The sequence below is a fragment of the Mobula birostris genome, chromosome 1 (genome assembly GCF_030028105.1).
Source record: "Mobula birostris isolate sMobBir1 chromosome 1, sMobBir1.hap1, whole genome shotgun sequence".
Lineage (NCBI taxonomy): Eukaryota > Metazoa > Chordata > Chondrichthyes > Myliobatiformes > Myliobatidae > Mobula > Mobula birostris.
In genome coordinates this window covers 6,663,675-6,690,464 of record NC_092370.1, presented here as the reverse complement: position 1 = coordinate 6,690,464, position 26,790 = coordinate 6,663,675, and the positions used below count along the sequence as shown (strand labels likewise).

General features: G+C 42.6%; 1 protein-coding gene across 1 annotated transcript in view; it reads left to right on the top strand.

The window, feature by feature from the left end:
- The first annotated feature begins 5,340 nt into the window (after positions 1-5,340).
- dscc1 (DNA replication and sister chromatid cohesion 1) overlaps positions 5,341-26,790 on the top strand; it is a 79,720-nt gene continuing 58,270 nt past the window's right edge. The window contains exon 1 of the mRNA XM_072282373.1: positions 5,341-5,557. Within this exon, the coding sequence (XP_072138474.1) occupies positions 5,388-5,557 (170 nt within the window). The 5' untranslated portion in view covers positions 5,341-5,387. The remainder of the gene's footprint in view (positions 5,558-26,790) is intronic.

The window sequence follows — 26,790 nt, the reverse complement described above, 5'->3', positions numbered from 1 at the left end:
ACTTGGATTCAATACACCTAGGGTTCAATTGTGGATTCAGTCTCCCTAGGTACGTGAATTGGAATTCGAGGTCCCATCATTCGGAGGAGTGGGTGGGTGGGAGGAAGGGAAGGTATTTTTGCTTGATGTGGTCTGTATTGTTCTGCAGGACAACTGTGGTCAAGCTATGTTGGCACTAGAAACTTTAAATTCCTGGGTGTTATTTCAAAGGACCTGCTCTGGACCCAGCACGTAATTGGAATTGCAAAGAAAAGTATGGCAGTGCCTCTACCTCCTTAGGAGTTTGCTGGGATTCAGCATGACAGCTAAACTTTGACAAACTTCTGTAGATGTGTAATGGAGGACAGTGTGCTGACTGGCTGCATTATGTCCTGGCATGGAAACACCAATGCCTTTGAACAGAAAATCCTGGAAAAAGTAGTGGTTTCGGCCTAGTACATCATGGGCAAAGCCTTCCCAACCACTGAGCACATCTACAAACTGTACATGAAACACTGCCATAGGATTTATTTATTTACTTGTTATCTCGCAGGGCTCAGTGCATTAGCGGCAGACCAATTGATTCGAAGAGAGAGAGCTTCACAGAGGTTGAGGAAATAAGTTTTAAAAAAGGAGTGTTTTGTGGATTAGCAGCAGACCAATCAATTCGAAGAGAGAGAGAGAACTTCGCATAGGTTGGGGAGAAGAGTTTTAAAAAAAAGGAGCGTTTTGCAGGGCTTGGCACATTAGAATAGTGGGTATGACTGCAAGGCCAGTTTTCTGTTCTGGGTGTCAGATGTGGAATGTCCAGGGGACTTCCAGCCTCCCTGATGGCCACATCTGCACCAAGTGCATTGAGCTGCAGCTCCTGAGAGACTGAGTTAGAGAACTGGAGCTGCAGCTCGGTGACCTTTGGCTTGTTAGGAAAAGTGAGAAGGTGATAGACAGGAGCTACAGGCAGGTAGTCACCCCGGGACCACAGGAGGCAGATAAATGGGTGATTGTCAGGAGAGGGAAAGGAGAGCGTCAGGTATTGGAGAGCACCCTTGTGGCCATCCACCTTAACAATAAGTACTCCATTTTGAGCGCTGAGAGGGACGGCCTACTTGGGGGAAGCAACAGTGGCCATGCCTCTGGCCCTGTTGCTCAGAAGGGTAGGGAATGGAAGAGGAGGGCAGCAGTAACAGGGGACTCTGTAGTTAGGGGGACAGATAGGCAATTCTGTGGACATGAAAAAGAAACAAGGATGGTAGTTTGCCTCCCAGGTGCCAGGGCTCATGATGTTTCTGAGCACGTCCACAATACCCTGAAATGGGAAGGTAAACAGCCAGAGGTCGTGGTACATATTGGTACCAATGACCTAGGTAGAAAAAGGGTGGAGGTCCTGAAAGCAGAATTTTGGGAGTTAGGAAGGAAGCGGAGATGCAGAACCTCAAAGGTAGTAATCTCGGGATTGCAGCCTGTGCCACGTGACAGTGAGTAGAGGAATAGAATGAGGTAGAGGATAAATGCATGGATGAAGGATTGGAGCAGGGGGCAAGGATTCAGATTTTTGGATCATTGAGACCTCTTCTGAGACAGCTTGTACGAAGTTTGTGAGGAAGGATAGGCATAGGCAGATGTTAGAACAAAGATGCACTCAGTCTGATGGTTTGAGATGTGTCTATTTTAATGCAAGGAGTATCATAAAACAAGGTGGATGAACTTCGATCGTGGATCAATACATGGAACTGTGACATTGTGGCCATTACAGAGTCTTGGATGTCTCAGGAACAGGAATGGCTGCTGAGTGTGCCAGGCTTTAGATGTTTCAAAAAGAACAGGGGGAGGCAAAATTGGTGGGGGCTTGGCATTGGCAATTAGGAATAATATCACGGCTGCAGAAAAAGAGGAAGAAATAGAGGGATAGTCTACTAAATCAGTGTGGGTGGAAGTCAGAAACAGGAAAGGGGCAATAACTCTATGGGTGTTTTTTATAGACCCCCCCAATGGTAACAGGGATATCGAGGAGCAGATAGGGAGGCAGATTCTGGAACGGTGAAATAATGTGGTTGTTGTGATAGGAGATTTTAACTTTCCTAATATTGATTGGCATCTCTCTAGAGCGAGGGGTTTAGATGGGGTGGAGTTTGTTTGGTGTGTTCAGGAATGTTTCAAGAGGAAAGGCTGTACTTGATCTGGTATTGGGAAATGAAGCTGGTCAGGTGTCAGATCTCTCAGTGGGAGAGTATTTGGAGGTAGTGACCACAACTCTATCTCCTTCACCATAGTGCTGGAGAGGAATAGAAGCAGCGACTCATGAGCAGCTTTTTCCCCTCTGCCATCCGATTCCTACGTGGACATTGAGCCCTTGGACACTACCTCACTTTTTAAATACATAGTATTTCTGTTTTTTTGCACAATTTTTAATCTATTCCATATACATGTACTGTAATTGATTTACTTATTATTTGTTATTATTATTTTATTTTGTTTTTTTCTTGTATATTATGTATTACATTGAACTGCCGCTGCTAAGTTAACAAATTTCATGTCACGTGCCGGTGATAATAAACCTGATTCCGATTCTGACAATTTGGGAAAGCATTTTATTGGGGTAAGGGGAAATATGATGCTATTAGGCAGGAACTTGGGAGCATAAATTGGAAGCAGATGTTCTCAGGGAAATGCACGGCAGAAATGTGGCAAATGTTCAGGGAACATTTGCATGGAGTTCTGCATAGGTAGGTTCCATTGAGGCGGGGAAAGGATGGCAAACCATGGTGTACAAAGTATGTAGAAAGTCTAGTTAATAAGAAAGGAAAAGCTTATGAAACGTTCAAGAAACGAGGTACACTTAGAGGTCTAGAAAATTACAAGGTTGCTAGGAAGAGCTTAAGAATGCAATTAGGAGAGCCAGAAGGGACCATGAGAAGGCCTTGGTGAGCAGGATTAAGGAAAACCCCCAAGGAATCCTACAAGTATGTGAGGAGCAAAAGGATGAGCCGTGTGAGAATAGGACCAATCAGGAGTGAGTGGAAACGTGTGCATGGAGTCGGAGGAGGTAGCAGAGGTACTTAATGAATACTTTGCCTCAGTATTCACAAGGGAAAAAGACCTTGCCAATTGTGGAGATGACTTACAGTGGACTGAAAAGCTTGAGCATATAGACATTAAGAAAGAGATGTACTCAAGCTTTTAAAAAGCATTAAGTTAGATCAGTCACCTGGATCGGATGAGGTATGCCACAGGCTACTGTGGGAAGTGAGGGAGGAGATTGCTGAGCCTCTTTGATTTATCAACAGGGATGGGAGAAGTACCGGAGGACTGGAGGGTTGCAAATGTTGTACCCTTGTTCAAGGAAGGGAGTAGAGGTAAACAAGGAAATTATAGACTAGTGAGTCTGACTTCAGTGCTGGGCAAGTAGTTGGAGAAGATCCTGAGAGGCAGGTTTTATGAGCATTTGGAGAGACATAATCTGATTAGGGATAGTCAATATGGCTTTGTCAAAGGCTGGTCATGCCTTACGAGCCTGATCGAATTCTTTGAGGCTATAACAAAACACACTGATGAAGGTTGAGCAGTGAATGTAGTGTATATGGATTTCAGTAAGGCATCTGATAAGGTTCCCCATCGAAGACTCCTTCAGAAAGTAAGGAGGCATGGGATCCAAGGAGACCTTGCGTTGTGGATCCAGAATTGGCTTGCCAACCGAAGGCAAAGGATGGTTGTAGATGGTCAGCGATCAGTGGGGCACCTCAGGGATCCGTACTGGGACCCCTCCTCTTCGTGATTTTTATAAATGACCTGTATGAAGTAGAAGGGTGGGTTAGTAAGTTTGCTAATGACACAAAGGTTGGGGGTGTTGTGGATAGTGTCGAGAGCTGTCAGAGGTTACACCAATAGGATGCAGAATTGGGCTGAGAAGTGGCAGATGGACTTCAACCCAGATGATAGTGAAGTGGTTCATTTTGGTAAGTCCAATTTGAAGAGAGAATATAATATAAGTGGTAAGACTCTTGGCAGTGTGGAGGATCTGAGTGATCTTGGTGTCTGTGTCAATGGGATACTCAAAGCTGCTGTGCAGGTTGACAGTGTTGCTAAGAAGGCGTATGGTGTGTTGGCCTTCATCAACCGTGGGACTGAGTTCAAGAACCATGAGGTAATGTTACAGCTATATAAGATCTTGGTCAGACCCCACTTGGAGTACTGTGTTCAGTTCTGGTCACCTCACTACAGGAAGGATGTGGATACTATAGAGAGAGTGTAGAGGAGATTTACAAGGATGTTGCCTGCATTGGAGGGAGTACCTTTTGAGAATAGTTTGAGTGTACTTGGCCTTTTCTCCTTGGAGCGACGGAGGATGAGAGGTGACCTGATAGAGGTGTATAAGATGATGAGGGACATTGATCTTGTGGATAGTCAGAGGCTTTTTCCCAGGACTGAAGTGGCTAACACGAGGGGGCATAGTTTTAAGATGCTTGAAAATAGGTATTGAGGGGATGTGAGGGGTAAAGTTTTTCACACAGAGAGTGGTGGGTGCGTGGAATGCACTGACAGTGAAAGTGGCAGAGATGGATACTATAGGGTCTTTTAAGAGCCACTTAGATAGGTACACGGAGCTTAGAAAAATAGAGGGCTATGCGCTAGGGAAATTCTAGGCAGTCTCTAGAGTTGGTACAACATTGTGGGCTGAAGGGCCTGTAATGTGCTGTAAATTTCTCTGTTCTATGTTTAATTAAATTATTATTATTGTTACTTTCTTCTCCTTCTATATTATGTATTGCATCAAACTACTGCTGCTAAGTTAACAAATTTCATGACACATGCCGGTGATAATAAACCTGATTCTGACAAATACGTACTTTGATAATAAAATTTACTTTGAACTTCGCCGTTCTTCCCTTGCACCTGAACTGTTAACTGGCTTTTTCTTCCCACAGACACTATCTGGTCTGCCGAGCATTTCCAGTATCTCCCTTTCCGTCCCTGAAGAAAGGACTGGGCCTGAAACGTCGACTGTTTATTCCTCTCTGGAGATGCTGCCCGACCTGATGAGTTCCTCCAGCATTTTGTGTGCGTCGATTTGGATTTCCAGCATCTATAGAATTTCTTCTGTTTTTTTTAAATTTTCCAGGTGCTGCAGCAGCTTTCATTTTCTCAATCTGGCTCACTATTGCTGTATTTTCTCAAACTTCTAAAGAGTGCTAAGTAGGACTGCCAACACATCGTCGCTGCGGGCTCTTTAATTGCTGACAACAGCCCGCTTGGAAAGTGGCGCGCTTTTCTCTTGCAGTGGCTCCGCCTTCCACTCTGATTGGATGCGGCCTCAAGTTCCGGCCGGTCTCCACGTCCTATTGGCTGCACCGGCCGTCAGTCAGAGCTGGCGGCGCGCCGGTGTGCTGTGCGCCGCCCGCGGTCCTGGAGCCATGAGAACTCTGGAGGAAATTCGGGCCACTTTGGAAGTGGCCAAGTTGGACCCCGCCGACCTCCAGCCGTCAGTGCAGTGTATATCGTTCAGTGAAAATGTCAGCTCGGGGGATTACTGCCTCATGGAACTGGACGAAACGCTCTGTAGATGCATTGAATCCGGGCAGAGGTAGGGTTCGTGCTGTGGGATGTTGTGTGGAGTCCAGCTTCCCTGCTTTCTATTTGATCATGAGAAATTAAAAACAACCGGGTTCGGGCAAATTAAAAAAAAACAATCGCATTTGCTAGAAAATATGGATTAAAACACAATAATTTGAAAATAGTCATAGTCATACTTTATTGATCCCGGGGGAAATTGGTTTTCGTTACAGTTGCACCATAAATAATAAATAGTAATAAAACCATAAATAGTTAAATAGTAATATGTAAATTATGCCGGGCAATAAGTCCAGGACCAGCCTATTGGCTCAGGGTGTCTGACCCTCCACGGGAGGAGTTGTAAAGTTTGATACTCAGCAGCTCGGACAGGGTCTGTGGAAAGAAAAAAAATTGGAATTGGTTTATTATTGTCACGTGTACCGAGATACAGTGAAAAACTTGTCTTGCTTACTGTTCATACAGATGAATTCCTTACACAGTGTATTCTGGTAAAACGAGGTAAAACAATAATATTGCAGAATAAAGTGTAACAACTACAGAGAAAATGCCGTGCAGGTTGACAGTAACTAGTTTGGCAAGGGGATGGGAACCGGAGTGATGGGGCTGAGGATGGTGCAGCTGGTGCTGTATACATGTAGATGCAATGTGCAGTGAGACTGAGGAAGGACAAGCAGATGACAGGGCATAATTGTAGTCAGCTGGATGACTTGCAGGGGACAGAATCGAAAAGGGTGAAAAAAGCAGGATTGAAGGTGTTATACTTGAATGTTCACAGTATACAGAGTAAGGTGGACAACGTAGCAAAGTTACAGATTGGCAGGTATAATGTTGTGGGTATCACTGAATTGTGGCTGAAAGAGGATTATAACAGGAACTTCACATTCAAGGATACACATTGGCTTTTTTGAATAGTTTGTAGTTGAGCCCACTAAAGGAAAAGGTATTCTGGAATGGGTGTTGTGCGATGAACTGGAATTGATTAGAGAGCTTAAGATAAAGAAATAATATGATAGAATACACCCTGAATTTTGTGAGGGAATAGCTAAAGTCACATGTGTCAGTATTACAGTGGAGTAAAGGCAACTACAGAGGCTTGAGAGGGGAGCTGTCCAAAGTTGATTGGAAGGGGACGATAGCAGGGATGACAGCAGAGCAACAATGGCTAGAGCTTCTGGGAGCGATTTGGAGGTTGCAGGATAGATACACCCCAAAGATGAAGAAGTATTCTAAACGCAGAATGAAACAATCGTGGCTGACAAGGAGAGTCAAAGCCAACGTAAAAGCCAAAGAGAAGGCATATAATAGAGCAAAATTTAGTGGGAAGTTAGAAGATTGGGAAGCTTTTAAAAACCAACAGAAGGCAACTAAAAAGGCATAAAGGACAGAAAAGATTAAGTATGAGGGTAAGGTAGCCAATGATATCAAAGAGAATGCAAAAAAAATTTCTCATGTATATAGAGAGTGAAAGAGAGGTCAGAGTAGGTGCTGGACCGATGGAAAATGACACTGGAAAGTAATGGGGGACAAGGAAATGTCAGACGAACCGGATAAATATTTTGCATCCTCCTTCACTGTGGAAGAGACTAACAGTATGTCAGAGGTTCAAGAGTGTCAGGGGACAGAAGTAAGTGCAATTGCTATTATTTGGGAGAAGGTGCTTGGGAAACTGAAGGGTCTGAAGTTAAATCAGTTACCTGGACCAAATGGCGTACACCTCAGAGTTCTGTAAGAGATGGTTGAAGAGATCGTGCAGGCATTAGTAATGATATTTCAAGAATCATTAGATTCTGGCATGGTTCCAAGGGACTGGAAAATTGCAAATACCATTCCATTCTTCAAGAAGGAAGGGAGGCAGAAAAAAAGGAAATTATAGGCCAATAAGTTTGATCATAGTGGTTGGGAAGATATTGGAGTTGATTGTTAAGGATGAGGTCTCAGGGTACTTGGAGGCACATGATGAAATAGACCGTAGTCAGTGTGGTTTCTTGGAGGGAAAATCTTGCCTGACAAATCTTTTGGAATTCTCTGAGGATCCAATGAGCAGGATAGACAAAGGAGAATTGGTGGAATTTGTGTACTTGGATGTACAGAAGGCCTTCGACATGAGGCTGCTCAACAAGACAAAAACCGATGATATTACAGGAAAGAATCTAGCATGGATAGACCATTGCCTGTTCGCAGGAAGCAGAGGGAAGGAATGAAGGGAGCCTCCTCTATTTGGCTGCCGGTGACTAGTGGTGTACCACAGCGTCAGTGTTGGGCCCGTTTCTTTTCCTTAAAATATCAACAGTTTGGATGATGATATTGATGGCTTTGTGGCCGTGTTTGAGGACGATATGAAGGTAGGTGGAGGGGCAGGTAGTGTTGAGGAAGCAGGGAGGCTGCAGAAGGGCTTGGACAGATTAGAAGAACGGGCAAGGAAGTGGCAGATGGAATACAGTGTCGGGAAGTGTCTGGTCATGCACTTTGGTAGAAGGAACAAAAGCGTAGCCTATTTTCTAAATGGGCAGAATATTCAAAATTCAGAAGTACAAAGGGACTTGGGAGTCCTTGGGCAGGATTCCTTAAAGGTTAACTTGGAGGTTGAGTCTGTGGTGGGGAAGGCAAATGCGATGTTAGTATTCATTTTGAGAGGACAAAAATATAAAAGCAAGGATGTAATGTTGAGACCTTATAAAGCACTGGGGAGACCTCAACCCCCCCACCCCTCCTCCTCCATTTCCCATCCCCATTTCCCCCCTCACCTCATCTCCTTGCCCACCATCGCCTCCCTCTGGTGCTCCTTCCCCCTTTTTCTTTCTTCCATGGCCTTCTGTCTCTTTCACGAATCAATGTCTCAGCTCTTTACTTCATCCTTCTCCCTCCAGAATCCACTTATCCCCTGGTGGTTCTCTCTCTCCTTCCCTCACCTTTTAAATCTACTACTCAGCTTTTTTTCTTCAGTCCTGTCCGAGGGTTTTGGCCCAAAACGTAGACTGTACCTTTCTTTCCATAGATGCTGCCTGGTCTGCTGAGTTCCTCCAACATTTTGTGTGCGTTGATCATAATGAGATTGGTTGTCTGGTCAAGAATAGGAATTGGTTTATTATTGTACCGAGGTACAGTGAAAAAGACTTTTCTTGCATATTGTTCATTGAGGTGGAATAAGGTAAAAAAAAAAATGTGGAAAGTGTAACAGCTACAGAGAAAGTGTAGTGCAGGTAGACAATGAGATTAAAGATCATAACGAGGTGGATTGTGAGGTCAAAGGTCCATCTTATTGTACCAGGGTACTTGCTTTCATGATTTGGTGTCTTCCCCCTTCCTTTCCAGACCTGATGAAAGGTCTGGGCCTGAAATATCGACTGTTTATTCCCTTTCATAGATGCTGTCTGACATGCTGAGTTCCTCCAGCATTTTGTGTGTGTTATTTTGAACCTTCTGCCTGTTTTGATGAAAGTTTATCGATCTGATGAACTAGCGGTTTCTCTTGTCACAGAAGCTGCGTAATCTACCAAATGTTACCTACACCTAGTGTTGTACTTTGTAACATACAGGCCAGGCAGCATCTATGGGGGGAAAAAAGTATAGTCAACATTTTGGGCTGAAACCCCTCAGCATTTCCAGCATCTGCAGATTTTCTCTTGCTTATGCTTGTATTTTGCTCTCATTCAGCATCAATTGCAAGCTGAAGAAGCCGAAACAAGATCATACTTTTCCAGTTATTGTAGGAAACTGGATATAGTTGGGGAATGGTGCCAGAGTCCTGTGTTTTGTGGATTGGACTCTGTAGTTCACTTTATGATGTGTTTCTGGTTTCTGATTGTTCCTCTTTTATTCCTGTTTTGTTTGATTTTGATCGGGGCAGACTGGTACTGTGGCCTGTGTATAGAGGTGCTGGATTGAATTGAGCTGAACTAATCAGGCCTGGACTCTTTCGAAGTCTTTGGGATTTGATGTTTTGTATTCTGTGTTTTTCACCTTTTTTTTGCTGTTCACATGGTTTGTTTTCTTATTTTTACTGCTTTGTTGGGGACACTTTGTTTTTCTTTAAATGGGTCCGTGGTTTTCTTTGTTTCATGGCTGTCTGCTGGAAGAAGAATCTCAGGGTTGTATACTACATAGTAGTAGTAGGCAGCCGTTGATCCTAGGGGATCATGGGTTTGTGCCTCTGGTGGACGGTGTCCTCTCCAGGGCACAAGCCTGGGCGGGAAGATTTGAAGAACTGGCTGTTGACCATGCAGTGGGTTCCCCCTCTCCACGTCACTGATGAAGTCCAGGGGAAGGGCAAGCACCGATACAGCTTGGCACCAGTGTCGTTGCAGAGATTGCCAGGGTGAAGTTGTAAATCATATCAAACTGCTTTAGGAACCCCGGTTCTGGATTTTTTCCTCGGGGTTTACTCCCGAAGACTTTCCCGTGGGTGTGTAAGGCCGCGAGGCAGTGGAGGTTTAATATCAGAGTTTTCCTTCTCCTAGGCGGGCTGCCGTCCAAGGCTGATGAGCCTCACCTGCCTGAATATACTGCATACATACTTTGATAATAAATGTACTTTGAATCTATGGTCGGATTGCAGGTCCTAGTAATGGCAATGTGACAACTGGCAATTCCCTAGAGCTCTGAAGCAGTGCCTTCAGTCCAGAATGATTATTCTGACTATCATGATAAATTAAACCAAATAAATCCAGCTGCACATAGAATTTGAATTGGTTTATTATTGTCACATGTACATCGAGGTAGTACAAGGGAAAAGCAGTAACAATGCAGAATATGGTGTTACAGTTGCAAAGTGCAGTGCAGGTAGAAGAAAGGGGGTGATCCGTATCCATCCATTCCGTACGTGTTAATGTGCCTGTCAAAATCCCTCTTAAATGCCATTAATTCTTGTGTCTGCTTCCTCCACCACCCCTGGCAGCACATTCCAAGCATTTATCCATATCTATATGAAAAAAAACTTAGCCCACACATCTCCTTTAAACTTTCCCCTCTCACCTTAAAGTGATGTTCTTTAGTGTATGATATTTATCAAAGTCAAAGTTGTGTTTATTGTCATCTACATGTGTGCACAGGTGCAATGAAAAACGTACTTGTAGCAGCACCACAGGCACACAGCATCATATTTATTATTTTATTTTATTTAGTGATACAGCGCGGAGTGGGTCCTTCTGGCCGTTCAGGTCATGCTGCCTCAGCAATCCCTGACAAAGACGATCCTAATCACAGGACAATTTACAATCACCGGTTACCTACTCAGTACGTCTTTGGACTGTGGGAGGAAACTGGAGCACCTGGAGAAAACCCACTCATTCACAAGAAAAGCATAACTTAAATCTAAATTATACTTTATACTTTATTGTCGCCAAACAATTGGTACTAGAGTGTACAATCATCACAGCGATATTTGATTCTGCGCTTCACACTCCCTGGATTACAAATATTAAATATTAAAGATATTAAAAATAGTTAAAATTAGTAAATATTAAAAATTTAAATGAAATTAAATTTAATTCTTACAAAAAGAACATAATTAGAACAGGAAAAGTCCATTTTAGTGGTATGAGATCATTGTGCTGTTAAGTTGTTCATGAACTGAATGTTTGAGAGAATTATATGTTCTTAAACATGGTGATGAGGGACTTAAAGATTCTGTTTCTCCTGTCCAGATAGTGGAGATCTTTCTTGATGGCTGCTATTGTTGGCGAAGTTGTATGTGTCATTGTGGCTGTGCTCAACACACTGTCATGTTTGTATAGAGAGAAGAGCGGGGGCACACAGCCTGGAGATGCGTCCGTGTTGACAATAGTGAGGAGATGTGTTACTAGTCCTCACTGATTGAGGTCTGCTGATGGGGAAGTTCAGTATCCAGTTGCAGAGGGAGGTAGAGAGACCTGTGAGTATGGATGGGGTGATTGTGTTGTACTCCAAGCTGCGGTCAGTGAACAACAGCATGATGTATGTGTTTCTGTTGTCCAGATAGTCCACAGTAGAACGAAGAGCAGGAGAAATTACATCTGCTATTGACCAGTTGTGGCTGTAGGAAAATTGCAGTAGATATGGGAAACTTCCAACCTGTGGGTCCATGGACCCTATGGTTAATGGGAGTCAAATGGCCTAAAAAGGTTGGAAACCTTGTATGCCCTGTTTATGACTGATAATTTTCCACCTCTGTCAGGTCTCCCCTCAGCCCCCAGTGCTCTAGATCAAGGGTTCACAACTTTTTTTTAATGCCATGGACTCTGGTCAGTAACTGAGGGGTCCACACATCCCAGGTTGGGAACCCCTGCTGTGGATCAAACAATCCAAGTTGGTCCAGTTTTTGCTTATGATCTGGTATTCTCTAATCCAGGCAGCATCCCAATGAAATTCTTCTTCACCTTCCACAAAGCCTGCTCATCATTGAAGAGTGATCAGAACTTCACACAGTATTCCAAATGTGACCCAACCAAAGTGTTTTTCAGGTGCATTGTGACTTCCTGAGTTCTCTTCTCAATGCCCAGTGCCCAGTACCCTGACTGATGAAGGCAATTAGTGATGTCAAAAGTGGGACCTTTTCCATAATCCTGGGTATAAGTTTTGTATTCTTAAGGAATGTTTACTTTCATGGGAAGAGAAGTCAGGCCCTAGTTTATATAAAAAAAATCATCTGACGGGTGGGTCTTGGGCAAAGCAGTATTGTTGCAGTAATGAGCTACTGCCACACCTCTGAGGGGCATTTGGACTCTAGCTCACTGCTTTTTGACTGTAAAGTGAGAGTGCTACTGTTTGAACCATGACGACACTAAAGGCTTTTTTGTTGTCATGGAGAACTCTTCACTCAGAGGGTGGTATGAGTCTGGAATGAGCTGTTAGTGCAAGTGGTGGATGCGGCTTTGATTTGAACAGATAAGAGAGATTTGGATGAGTACATAGATAGGAGGGGTATAGAGGGCTGTGGTCGATGTGGGTCAACGGGACTGGGCAGAATAACAGACTACGTGGCTGAAAGGCCTGTTTCTCGCTGGTAGGTTTATGCTCTACGACTCTACCTGCTTCAACCACTTCCTCTGGCAGCTCGTTTCATATACTCACCACCCTCTGGGGTGGTTGTCCCTTAGTTGCCTTATAAGTCTTTCCCCTCTCACCCTAAACCTGTGCCCCCAATTTTGGACTCCCCTGCCCTGGGGAAAACACTGTTACCACCCACCTTATCTATGCCTCCCATAATTTCAAACACTTCTGAAACCTTAACCCACTCCCTCTGGCGGCTCGTCCATCCAGCCTTTCCTTTCAAAATACCTGGCTAACACTAAAAATGTACTTGTTGATATGGTAGAGCAGACTCAATGAGCTGAATGGCCTAATTTTGCTTCTGTGGCTTATGGACTACAAAGGTGTGTATGATGAGCCTGACTAGTTCCCATGAACCTTTATAGGGATCCTTGAACATCATTTAAAGGTTAAGATTCAAGATTGTTTATTTTTTTTTAGCGTGTTGCACCAGACAGTCAGACATTGCGCCACCAGCCAGCCCGAGGTGGTTTATTCTAATTCTTCAGTACACCAGCGTAAAGGAGAGCGATATAATTGTGACTCAGGATCCGATGCAGCTTTTAAAAAAAACAAAGCATAAAAACATCAAATGTAAATATGAAAGCTGTTCTCTAAAACATTGTACAAGTAACTGAGTGCCACATATACATAAGATTAGCTTATATACATGGACCAATTGTATGTATATAAAGTGACTCTAAGTGCAGTGTATTTGAACATATAGTGACTCTGACAGGAAATGATAAAGTGACTCTTGGCAAGAGGAACTCTGAGGTAGCAGCAGGGCATGTTAAAAACACAGTACGTCAGTGAGTGGGTCAGTGAGTGCGTCAGTATAGTTATGAGGTGTTGGGTGTCAGTGTAAAGTGACAGTGAAGGGGGTGGTGGGGGACTGTGTCAGTATAGGTATGAGGTGTGGAATGTAAGTGTCAAGTGACAGCGAACAGGAGGTGGGAGATGAAGGTTGGTGAGGGACTTTGGAGAGGAGTGGCTGATGTGGAAGTAACTGTTTTTGAGTCTGATGGCCCTGGTGTGTATGCTACATAGCCTCCTCCCCGATGGGAGTGGACAAACTGTCCATAAGCAGGATGGGTGGGATACTTCATGAATTCTCCCATTAATTGTGCACTTAACATTTCACGGGAAGAAACAGGAACAAAATGGTAGATTGTGTAATTATGTAATATTTCAAACACCATCACAAAATATCGTCAAGTGCATCTGAGAGGATCATTACCAAGCCACAGCTGATGCCAAACCACATAGGGAGGTATTCAAGCATATGATCGAAAGGTTGGGGAAAAGTTGGGTTTCAAGAAGTGACTGAAAGGAAAAAAGGGGAGTAAAGAAGCAACAAAGATTGGGAAATAAGTACCATATCCTCGAACCTTGTGGGAAAAAGCAAGGATGCTGACGGTGGAGAGATAAAATTTAGAGAAGATGAGTGGGTGGAGGGATGGGGAAGGGTGAAGTTTATAGACATGTGAGAACGTTAAAATGAGGCATTGCTTTACTGGGAATCAATGTGCGCTGTTGAATGCAAGGCTGCTCATGAATGTACGTGATCTAAGTTAATACAGTATATAGTGGTGCTAGAAAGTTTGTGAACCATGTAGAATTTTCTCTATTTCTGCATAAATATGACCCAAAATGTGATTAGATCATCACGTAAGTCCTAAAACTAGATAAAGAGAACCCAATTAAAAAATAACAAAAACATTATACTCGTTCATTTATTTATTGAGGAAAATGATCCAATGTTACATATTTGTTGGGAAAAGTATGTGAACCTTTGCTTTCAGTAACTGGTGTGACCCCTTGTACAGTAAGAACTTCAAATGTTTCCGGTAACTGTTGATCAGTGTTGCACATTGGCCATTTAGGCCATTCCTCCTTACAAAACTGCTTCTACTCTGGTGGGCCTCCTTACTTCAGATCCTTCCACAACATTTCAAAGTCAACACTTTGACTTGGCCATTCCAAAATATGAATTTTCTTCTTTTTAAACCATTCTGTTGTTGATTTACTTTTGTCTTTTGGATCATTGTCTTGTTGCATTATCCAGCTTTCTATAAGCTTCAGGTGATGGACTGCTACTCTGATATTCTCCTGTAAAATGTCTTGTTTCGATTTTTGAATTCATTGTTCCCTCAATGATTGCAAGCTGTCCAGGCCCTGAGGCAGCAAGCAGCTCCAAACCGTGATGCTCCTTCCACCATGCTTCACAGTTGGGACTAGACAACGGGTGACCCGCTGGGGCACTCTTTGAGAGAAGGGTAGTGCAGTCTGATATGAGCAGAATGAACATTAAATTTTCCTGAATGCTATTGGTATCGCTTTGCTTTGGAAACTGAAGTAGAAAACCTTAGCTTATTAAAGACGAACAACGCATAGCAGAGCAAATATCGCGGCTCCTCATTTAACGAAGGACACTTTTGATGGCATCATTTCTGGTTTATCTGCCACCCTTGTGCCTCTTGTTGTCATTCTGGAGACGTGCAGCCCTTTCATCCCCTGTCTCTTCAGCTCTTCTGCTGTTTGTTGTTTTTCTCTGATCCTGGAGAGGTGCATGCCTCTCCTCCTCTGTCTCTTCTTTTCTCATCTTTTTTTGTCCTGACTCTTTGATCCTGGAGTCGTGGGGCCCTGGCCTCATCCGATTCTTGTTCTCTCTCTCTCCTTGCTGCTTCCCGACGACGTTTGGTGTCATCCCTTGACCATAATGTCCCCCTTCCCTTTCCACGTGGCATAATTAGGCTGACCATTTTTTTTACCCTAATGCTGCATAGAAGATATAAAGCACTAACACCAAAGGATGCTGATTATTCTTGATGATGTGGTTGGCGGTCTCCTAAATGGACATGATATGGTCACTACTGTCCTTTGATTACAGCAAAGGGTTTTATGGGTGTCTTGAAGTACGTCATTACAATAAGATTTAATTATCTCTTATTGATGGGTGGCAGTTAGATCTGTCCCAATCCTGCACATGCTGATGGTGATTTGCAGAATGTGACCCCTTGAAATCCCTCCCCTTCCTGTCTCCCATCCTAGTTTCACTCTGCCCCCTCCCCCAGCTACCTATCACCTCCCTCATGGTTCCACCTCCCTCATGGTTCCACCTCCTTCTGCTATCCATTGTGCTTTTCCCTATTCCTTCTTCACCTTTCCTGCCTATCTCCTCCCCCACCCTTTATCTTTCCCCTTACTGGTTTTTCAACTGGCACCTACCAGCCTTCTCCTTCCCACCCTCCCCCCCACCTTATTTATAGGGCCCCTGCCCCCTCCGTCTTCAGTCCTGACGAAGGGTTCTGGCCCGAAACGTTGACCGTTCTTTTCCTCAGATGCTGCCCGACCTGCTGAGTTCCTCCAGCGTGTTGTGAGTGTCGCTTTGACCCCAGCATCTGCAGATTATTTTGTGCCCTTGAAATAGAGCTGCCCTGTCCTTTTGCTCCGGTAAGTGTCGCTGCTGAGGCTGGCCATGCGCATGCGTCGGGCTGTCACGTCCCGATTTCCATGATGGCCAGTCGGCTCTCGGGTGAAAGGCAGCCTGTTGATTTTTGGCGAATTTTATACTAATATCTAACCCTGCATTCTGTAATTTAGCGCATTTTAATTCGACTTAGCCAGAAAAAGTGCCGCTGTAATGCATCGTTTGTGCTAATTGAAGGTCACAAACAGACAGACAGAGCGTGAGAGTTTTAGTAGTATATAGATGAGGTTTTGATGTTGGTGTGCAGTGCCCCTTTCCCTCCAAACATAGAAAAGTGCATTTCTGCCAAAAAAATACAACTTTTGTCTTTTCTGTCCACAGAACATTGTCCCAGATGTATTGTGGAACATCCAGGTTGTCTTTTGCAAACTTGAGATATGCAGCAATATTTTTTATCTTGGAGAGCAGTGGTTTCCTCAGTGGTGTCCGTCCATGAACACCATTCTTGTTCAGTGTTTTTCTTGCAGTGGACAGGTAAACAAAGACTTAAACAAGTTCTGGAGATTTCTGCAGATCTTTTGCTGTTACCTTTGGGTTCTTTTCACCCTTTTGCAATGCATGTTGTGCTCTTGGTGTAAACACAAAATAATCTGCAGATGCTGGGGTCAAAGCAACACTCACAACACGAACTGTTGTGAGTGTCGCTGTGCTCTTGGTGTGATCTTCGCAGGACGCCCACTCCTAGGGAGAGTAGCAACAGTACTGAAGTTCTTCTGTTTATAGACAGTTTCTCTTACTGTGGACTGATGAACATTCAGGTCTTCAGGAATGGCTTTGTAGCCTTTTCCAGCTTCATGCATCTCTACAATTCTTCTTCTAAGGTCCTCTGAAAGTTGTTTTGATCGAGGCATGGTGCACATAACAGATCTTTTGTGAGAAAAGCAGGCTCTGTCAGTAACCTGACTTTGTCTTTTTTTTTATATAGGTCAGGGACCTCTACAACCCACACCTCCAAGCTTATCTCATTGATTGGAACACCTGATTCCAAATAACTGTTGCAGAAGGCATTACTCCAGAGATTCACATACTTTTCCCAACACATACGTGTAATATTGGATCACTTTTCTGAAATAAATAAACAAGTGTCATTTTTTGTTATTTATTTAGCTGGGTTCTCTATCTAGATTTAGTAATTGCTGAGGATTTGATTACATTTTAAGGTCATATTTATGCAGTAATAGAGAAAATTTCTACAGGGTTCACAAACTTCCCAGCACCACTGTATAGTTTAAGGAAGCATGAAGTTTTTACAGAGGAAGACCAGAAAAGTGCATAGAAATAATTGAGAAAGGCACAGAAATATTTCAGCACAAGATGAGCTAAGGCTGGGATATAATTGGTGTGACGAGAATACACATAAATTAAGATGTTTGCTGGCCTGGGCTTGCACCAGTGGCATCAGCAGTTGGTCTGCCACCTGTCCTCAGGGGAGGGAGAGATAAGGAACACAATGAAGCAGCATTCGGAGGTGTTAATGAAGGAGCCATCAGTCTGGGTATTGTCAAGAGCGGCTCCCCCTTTGAACCCTGAACTGTTTGAAGTGATGGACAGGCGATACCCCAGCAGGGGGATAAAAAGGGACAGGTTCGCTAAGGCAGGACACACACGACACCCCGAGGTAACGAGACTCTGGAAGCCGTGCGCCTCTCACAAGTCGGTGGGAAGTTCTTGGACGGCTGATCGGGGGATCAGCCTTAAACGCACAGGGTGGAAAGGTACGATCAGCGGGAACCCGGTGTGTGTCCACCCTTGCTTGGGTGCCGGGCTCACTGCAGAGGATCGACCGCATCTGGAGGAGGGGTCACAGTCGGTGACCTCAGGTGACATCACAAAAGACCCGCCCGAAAGCTGCTTGTGAGCAATATCGCAGGTCTGTGAGTGGAAGCCGTTCTGAATGATCAGTCGTTCTCGTTCTCTCTCTCCCTCCCCCCACGTTGTCCATCGCCATGGCAACGATTACTGCGAACTGAACTAAATTGGACTGAACTTTGTGTCACTTTGAAATTGGTCATTTACCCCTAGACAACGATAGAGCTTGATTGATGCTGTTATCTTAATTCTGTGCACATGTGTGTTTATCATTGCTGAACTGTTGCATTTATTATCCTTTCGATTACTGTGTTGCTTGTTTCTTTAATAAAACTTTCTTAGTTCTAGTAATCCAGACTCCAACTGAGTGATCCATTTCTGCTGGTTTGGCAACCCAGTTACGGGGTACATAACATTGGAAATAACAATTGATGTTGACTTAGTAATGTTATAAAACATTTTAAATGTAACTTCACTGTTATAGGTTACACATGTTCCAAAAAAAATGCACACAAATGTTGGAGGAACTCCGCAGGCCAGGCAGCATCTATGGCAGTTGTTCTCCACTTTTCCTACGCTACATCAATGACTGCATTGGTGCTGCTTCCTGCACCCATGCAGAACTTGTCGATTTCACCCACATCGCTTCTACCCTGCCCTCAAATTTACCTGGTCCATTTCCGACACCTCCCTCCCCTTTCTCGATCGCTCTTTCTCTATCTCTGGACTCTCAAGGACTCTCGCAGCTACCTGGACTATACCTCTTACCTTGTTACTTGCAAAAACGCAACCCCCTTCTCCTCAATTCCTCCATTTCAGCTGCATCTGCTCTCAGGATGAGACTTTTCATTCCAGAACGAAGGAGATGTCGTCCTTCCTCAAAGAAAGGGGCTTCCCTTCCTCCACCATCAGTGCTGCTCTCAAACCATCCTCCCGCCACCCTACCAGGGATAGGGTTCCTCTTGTCCTCACCTACCATGGCTCCAGCCTCTGCATTCAGCACATAACTCTCTGCAACTTCCACCATCTCCAACTGGATCCCACTACCGAGTACATCTTTCCCTCCCCTCCACTTCCTGCTTTCTGCAGGGATCGCTCCCTACGTGACACTCCTGTCCATTTGTCCCTCCCCACTGATCTCCCTCCTGGCACTTAAACTTGCAAGTGGAACAAGTGCTACACCTGCCCCTGGTATATGGGGTGTCAGGGGAGGGTAGCACCTCTGGTGGGGGAACATGTCGTGTCTTTTTCAGGGCGGTTAGTCCACCTTTGGTCCCCACCTGGCACTCAGCTCTCACCTGTGGCTCCCCGTAGCTGTTTGCATGCGACAGTGGCTGCACCCCGGGCAACGGCTTCGACAAGCCGGCTAAACCAGGTGAGGGTAGCCGACGGGTCTCAAACCCTCAGTGAGATAAGGAGTTGTCCATCCCAGCATGTGAAGACAGACTCTGGCGGATTGAGCGGATGAGACCAATGGAAGGTCTAACGGTCAAGAAGGCGGTCTCTGCAAGCGTCGTGGAACGTGCAGAGTAGGACAAGACACAGAAGACGTCCTGGTCATCCACTGCGCCTAGTCCCATCTCCAGCCGTCTAGACTCTGTCTTGCCACTGGACCCAGATGGGAACTGGGAAGAGAGAGTGAGGCTGACGCTGCGCAACCCTCCCTCACTTAAATCCAAATCACGCGCTAGTCTCGACACCATCATTATGGTGTCGAGGTCTTCATCGACGTCAACGATGGACGAACAACAACAACACACCTGCCCCTACACCTCCTCCCTCACTACCAGTCAGGGCCCCAAACTGTCCTTCACTTCACCTGTAGGTCTGTTGAGGTAATATAGTGTGTCTAATGCTGGTGTGGCTCCTGTATATTGGTGAGACCCAAAGTAGATTGGGAGACTGCTTCACCGAGCACCTGTGCTCCATCCACTGGAAAAAGTGGGATCTCCCAGTGGCCACCAATTTTAATGTACTTCCCATTCCCATTCCGACTCCGACATGTCGGTCCATGGCCTCCTCTACCATTGCAATGAGGCCACACTCAGGTTGGAGGAACAACACCATATATTTATCTGGGAAGTCGCCAACCTGATGGCATGAACATTGATTTCTTGAACTTCTGGTAATGGCACTGCCCCCCCCCCCTACCATTCCCCATCCCCTTTTCCCTTTCTCACCTTTCTTTCTTTCTTTTTTCAATCTTTTTATTGATTTTTTTAAAAAAAGTGTGTATACAAACGAGGAGAATATCTCTGGTATATATGTCAATAACAGTACATACAGAAGGTAAAATAGACAATATCAGAATCATACATAGTTGATCTACAAAGTACAAGTTTGATATAGGATGTATAATACAGAAAAAAATGTAATTCATTCTCCTCTTATCAATTTATGAAGAAAGGAAGGACTATTAGAAATTTTTATATATAAAAAAAGAAAAAAGAAAACACTATTCTAAACAGTAAAAAAAAGGACTGGGCAGTCCATCCTGAGAGAAATACCAAAAGAAGAGGTTCAAATCCAAGGTTCTGAAAAAATAGCTGGAAGACAATCAGTACAAAAATCAGAACATATGAAAATATTGAATATAAGGTTGCCAGATTTCTTCAAATTTAAAGGATGTATCCAATGTCGGACTTTTTATTTTCTCTAGACTTGAACAGGACATGATAGAGGAAAGACAATAAAAGGCAGTAGGAGGGTTAGGGTCCTTCCATGTAAGTAAAATGGCTTTCCTAGTCAAGAGGGTTGAAATAGTTTTATATCCTGCTTCCGATGGAATAATCCCAAAAATAGCTGTAAATAAGTTCGGTTGTAAATCCAGATCCAGCACTTTTGATAAGGTTTTAAAAACATCTTTTCAAAAATTTCTCTAACTTTATGCAAGACCAAAACATGTGAAGTGGCTACCTGAGTATTGCATCGATCACAAATAGGATTAATACTGGGAAAAATATAGGCTAATTTATCCTTTGACATATGTGCCTGATGCACTACACTGAACTGTACCAAGAAATGACGGGCACAAATAGATGAAGTATTTACCAGATGAAACATTTTACTCCATTGATTATTGGAAAGTAACTCTTGAAATTCCAATTCCCAGGCAGCTTTAATTTTATCATTAGATATCATTAGATTCAATAACCATTTGTAAATTGTAGCTATTAATCCTTTTTGGAGTGGTTTAACCTGGAAGGAGGTATCTATTATATTAGATGGATAAGTGGAGGGATAATTTGGAAGCAAAGTATGTAAAAAATATTTCTAATTTGTAAATATCTAAAAAAAGGTGTACATTGGATAAATCAAATTTATCCGCTAGCTGAGTAAAAGACATGAAAAAATCCCCTATAAAGAAATCCGAAAAAGTTATTATTCCTTTGGTTTTCCAAATTAAAAAAGCCTATCTAAAACTGATGGTTTAAAAAAATAATTATGATATATATTACTAGAAAGGACAAAATTATTTAATTCAAAAAATCTGCGAAACTGAAACCAAATTCTTACTGTATGTTTAATAATAGGATTAAGGTCTTGTCTACCAATCTTAGAGAGCAGAAAAGGAAGAGGAGCTCCCAGTAAAGAGGCCAAGGAGTACCTCTTCACTGAGTTTTTCTCCAAATCCACCCATAAAGGACAGTCATATATGTCTGAATAATGTATCCAACAGGTAATATATGGAATATTAATTGCCCAGTAGTACAGACTAAGATTTGGCAAAGCCATACCACCATCCTTTTTAAAATTTCTGCAATAAAGGTTTACTCAATCTAGGATTTTTGTTGTTCCAAATATAGGATAAAATTTTAGAGTCTATTCTATCAAAAAACTGTTTAGGAACAAATGAAGAATTGAAATATATATAAGAATTTCGGTAGAACTATCATTTTAATAGCATTAATTTGACCAATTAATGATAGTGTCATAGGAGACCACTTAGAAAGTATTTGTTGGGTATAATCAACTAATGGGAGAAAATTATATATATCTTTAAAATTCTTAGTAACTTTAATACTAAGATAAGTAAATTGATTTTTAGCAATACTAAAAGGTAATTGCTCATACTGATCCAAATGATTATTAATGAGAAATAGCTCACTTTTGTATAAATTTAACTTGTATCCAGAAAAACTACTAAATTCGGAGAATATGGATGACATAGAAGGAATAGATTTCTTAGGATCTGAAATGTAGACTAACAAGTCATCTGCATACAACGAAACCTTATGCATTTTATCCCCTCTGTTAATACCCTGAATACTATTGGAATTCTGAAGAGCAATAGCCAGAGGTTCCAGAGCCAAGTTAAATAACAAAGGACTAGGAGGACAGCCCTGCTGGGTACCTCTGTATAGTCTAAAATAGGGAGATTTTTGATTGTTAGTTATAACTGCAGCCATAGGAGTTTGATAGATCAACTTGATCCAGGAAGTAAAAGCTGGACCAAAATTAAATCTTTCTAAAATTTTAAATAAATAAAACCACTCCACCCTATCAAAGGCTTTCTCTGCGTCAAGGGAAACGACACATTCAGATTCTTTGGATGGAGAGGAATAAATAATGTTCAATAGAATCTGAATATTAGAAGTGTGAATATCTATTCTTAATAAATCCAGTTTGATCGTTAGAGATAACCTTAGATAAAATATTCTCAATCCTATTAGCCAAAATTTTAAAAAGAATTTTAGAATCCACATTTAGTAAAGAAATTGGTCTATAAGAGGCACATTCAGATAAATCTTTATCTTTTTTAGGAATTAGTGAATTTAATGCCTCATAAAAAGTTTTTGGGAGAGTCCCGGAGGATATAGAATCAGTGAAAACTTGACATAAATAAGGTGTAAGTATCTCAGTAAAAGTCTTAAAAATTTCCACTGTTTAGTTTAGGGGGTTTTCTTTTTTTTCTTTATAAAATATCTTTTTCATGGTCAGTTACTTGAGATTGGGAGGCTAAACTATATTTGTTACTTGGAATCTGTGCTTGTTCATGTTAACTATTAGTATTGTAATCCCGAACTCTATGTGTCATTACTGTTATTGTTATGTTTGATTTTGAAACTTAATAAAAAGATTGAAAAAGAAAGAGAAAATTCCACTGTGTATCCATCTGGTCCCGGAGCCTTACCTGATTGAAGAGAGGATATAGCCCTTGTTATTTCCTCTTGTTTAATAGGCGCATCTAATGCATTCATATCTTGAGTAGAAATTTTAGGTATATTCAGCTTTTGCAAAAATCTATTCATAGAAGTAGTATTGTCTTAAAAAGTCAGATTTATAAAGGTTAGAATAGAAATCCAGAAATACGTTATTAATTTCCTGACCATCTGACGTTTCAATTCTATCAGCTCTTCGTGTTTTCAAAATCTGTCTTCTAGCCATATCTGCTTTTAATTGACCAGCCCACAATTTGCTTGACTTATCCCCATGTATGTAAAATTGACTTTTAGATTTGAGAAGTTGCTGCTCAATGGGAAAGGTCAAAAGCAAATCATGCTGTGTTTGAAGTTCCACCCTTATAAAGATCTTCATTAGGTGTTACTGAATAAACTTTATCTTTCTTTAATCCTGTTAGTAATCACTAAAAGTTCCGCTTTGGTTTTCCGTCTTAAAACTACTGAATATGAAATTGTCTGTCCCCTGAGAAAATATTACATCGTATCCCAAATAACCAAATTTGACATTTCCTCAGTTGCATTTAATTCAAAATATAAAGAAATTTGTTCTTTAATAAAACTTACAAAAGCTAAGTTCTGTAATAATGTAGTATTAAATCTCCACTGAGAAGATTTTAAATGTTATCAGGAAATCTAAATGTTAATTTCATGGGTGCGTGGTCCAATAACGTGATGACATCATACGTGCAATTGGCAACAAAGGGCACCAACTGTGTATCCAGAAAAAAATAATCAATTCTTGAGTATTTATGATATACATGCGAAAAGAAACAAAAATCCCTATCTTTAGGATGTATAAATTTCCAGATATCAACCAAACTGTATTCTAATAAAAAAGAGTAATACAAGTCGCAGCCTTATTAGGAAGCAACGGATTGGTTGATGACCTGTCAATCGAAGGATTTAAACAGCAATTGAAGTCACCGCCCATAATCAACTTGTGTTCATTTAAATTTGGCAGCGCAGAAAATAGTTTCTTTAAAAATTCAGGGCTATCTATATTAGGTGCATAAACACACACTAGAGCCACCTTTTGACCACATAACAGACCAGTAACAATTAAATATCTTCCAATTGAATCAGTAACAGTATTAAAATGTATGAAAGAGATTTTAGATTTAATAAAAATAGACACCCCTCCAATTTTAGTTACTGATAAAGAATGAAATTGATAACCTCTCCAAAATCTCTTGCGTTATCTCCTTGCCTGCCCATAGCCTCCCTCTGGTGCTTCCCCCCCCCCCCCCCCACACTTTCGTTCTTCCATGGCCTTCTGGCCTCTCCTATTGGATTTCCCCCTTCTCCAGCCCTGTATCTCTTTCACCAATCAACTTCTCAGCTCTACTTCACCCCTCCCCCTCCAGTTTCACCTATCATCTTGTTTCTCTCTCCCCCCACCTTTTAACTCTACTCCTCAACTTCTTTTCTCTAATCCTGCAGAAGGGTCTCAACCCAAAACATCAACTCTGTTCCATAGGTATTGCCTGGCCTGCTGAGTTCCTCCAACAATAAGTGTGTGTTGCTTGGATTTCCAGCATTTGCAGATTTTTTTTTCTTGTTTTTCATGTTCCAAAAAAAATGTGGTTCAGTTTCAGACTTTTGCTTGGGAGGGATTTTTTTTTGTTATATCAACAATCAGTGAGAGGTTGGAGTTAATAAAGGAACTTTATCAAGGAGGGAGAGAGAAAACAGGGAATTATAGACCAGTTAGCCTGACATCAGTGGTGGGGAAGATGCTGGAGTCAATTATAAAGGATGAAATAGCGGCACATTTGGATAGCAGTAACAGGATCGGTCCGAGTCGGCATGGATTTACGAAGGGGAAATCATGCTTGACTAATTTTCTGGAATTTTTTTGAGGATGTAACTATGAAAATGGACAAGGGAGAGCCAGTGGATGTAGTGTACCTTTCTTCTTACTTTTTAATTTATGTTATTTTTGTATTTTTTTTCTCACGGTAACACGTGGAAGCTGCACCCTCTCTAACATGCTGGTAGAGAAAGTTTTATTCTGGTTTTCTTTAGCGCTGGAAATGGTTACATCCCGACACACGGGACAGAAGCAAGGTCGCATTGTGTATTCCACGGACCAGCAAATCCCAGGCGGCTTAGCTAACAGAGCAGTGGACACCCCTGCTGAAATCCGGAGGAAAACACACAGAGGGGGATCACAAAGCTGAGGAAAGAGGACCGGGTTGAGACAACAGAGACTTTTGGAGAAGAGGAGTTCGGTGGGTAATTCCATTCCGGCTGACCGGAAGTGCACCGAGAGCAGTAAGCGTAAAGGAGTTTCGTGCTTACTGATCTGGTTAACAACGGATGGTGCAATCCAAGGTATATTACGATCGAGGAACGTGTTTGCAGACTGGATATTGAACTTTTTGCTGTTGGACTTCGGCCACATTCCACCGTGATACAACACTGGCGGAACGGGAGGTCGTTCCTGCCTGTGGCCATCGAACGTGCAGCTCCTCCGTGGAGGGTCAGACACCCTGAGCCAATAGGCTGGTCCTGGACTTATTTTCCATCTGGCATAGTTTGCATTTTGTTGTTTGATTGTTGGGGTTTTTTGTATTGCTGTATTTACGCTCTATTCTTGGTTGGTGCGGCTGTAACAAAACCAAATTTCCCTTGGGGTTAATAAAGTATATCTATCTATCTATCTTTCAGAAAGCCTTTGATAAGGTCCCACGTAGGAGATTAGTGGGCAAAATTAGAGCACATGGTATTGGGGGTAGGGTATTGACATGGATAGAAAATTGGTTGGCAGACAGGAAATAAAGTAGGGATTAACGGGTCCTTTTCAGAATGGCAGGCGGTGATTAGTGGGGTACCGCAAGGCTCAGTGCTGGAACCTCAGCTATTTACAATATACATTAATGATTTAGATGAAGGGATTAAAAGTAACATTAGCACATTTGCAGATGACACAAAGCTGGGTGGCAGTGTGAAATGTGCGGAGGATGATGAGATAATGCAGGATGACTTGGACAGGTTGGGTGAGTGGGCAGATGCATGGCAGATGCAGTTTAATGTGGATAAATGTGAGGTTATCCACTCTTGTGGCAAGAACAAGAAGGCAGATTACTATTTGAATGGTGTCAATTTAGGAAAAGGGGAAGTACAACGAGATCTTGGTGTCCTTGTTCGTCAGTCACTGAAAGTAAGCATGCAGGTACAGTAGGCAGTGAAGAAAGCTAATTGCATGCTGGCCTTCATAACAAGGGGAGTTGAGTATAGGAGCAAAGAGATCCTTCTGCAGTTGTACAGGGCCCTGGTGAGACCACACCTGGAGTATTGTGTACAGTTTTGGTCTCCAAATTTGAGGAAGGACACTCTTGCTATTGAGCGAGTGCAGCGGAGGTTCACGACGTTAATTCCCGGGATGGCGGGACTGTCATATGTTGAAAGATTGGAGCGACTGGGCTTGTACACTGGAATTTAGAAGGATTAGAGGGGATCTGATTGAAACATATAAGATTATTAAGGGATTGGACACGCTAGAGGCAGGAAACATGTTCCTGATGTTGGGGAAGTCCAGACCCAGAGGCCACAGTTTGAGAATAAGGGGTAGGCCATTTAGAATGGAGTTGAGGAAAAACTTTTTCACCCAGAGAGTTGTGGATCTGTGGAATGCTCTGCCTCAGAAGGCTGTGGAGGCCAATTCTCTGGATGCTTTCAATAAAGAGTTAGATAGAGCTCTTAATGATAGCGGAGTCAAGGGATATGGGGAGAAGTCAGGAACGGGGTACT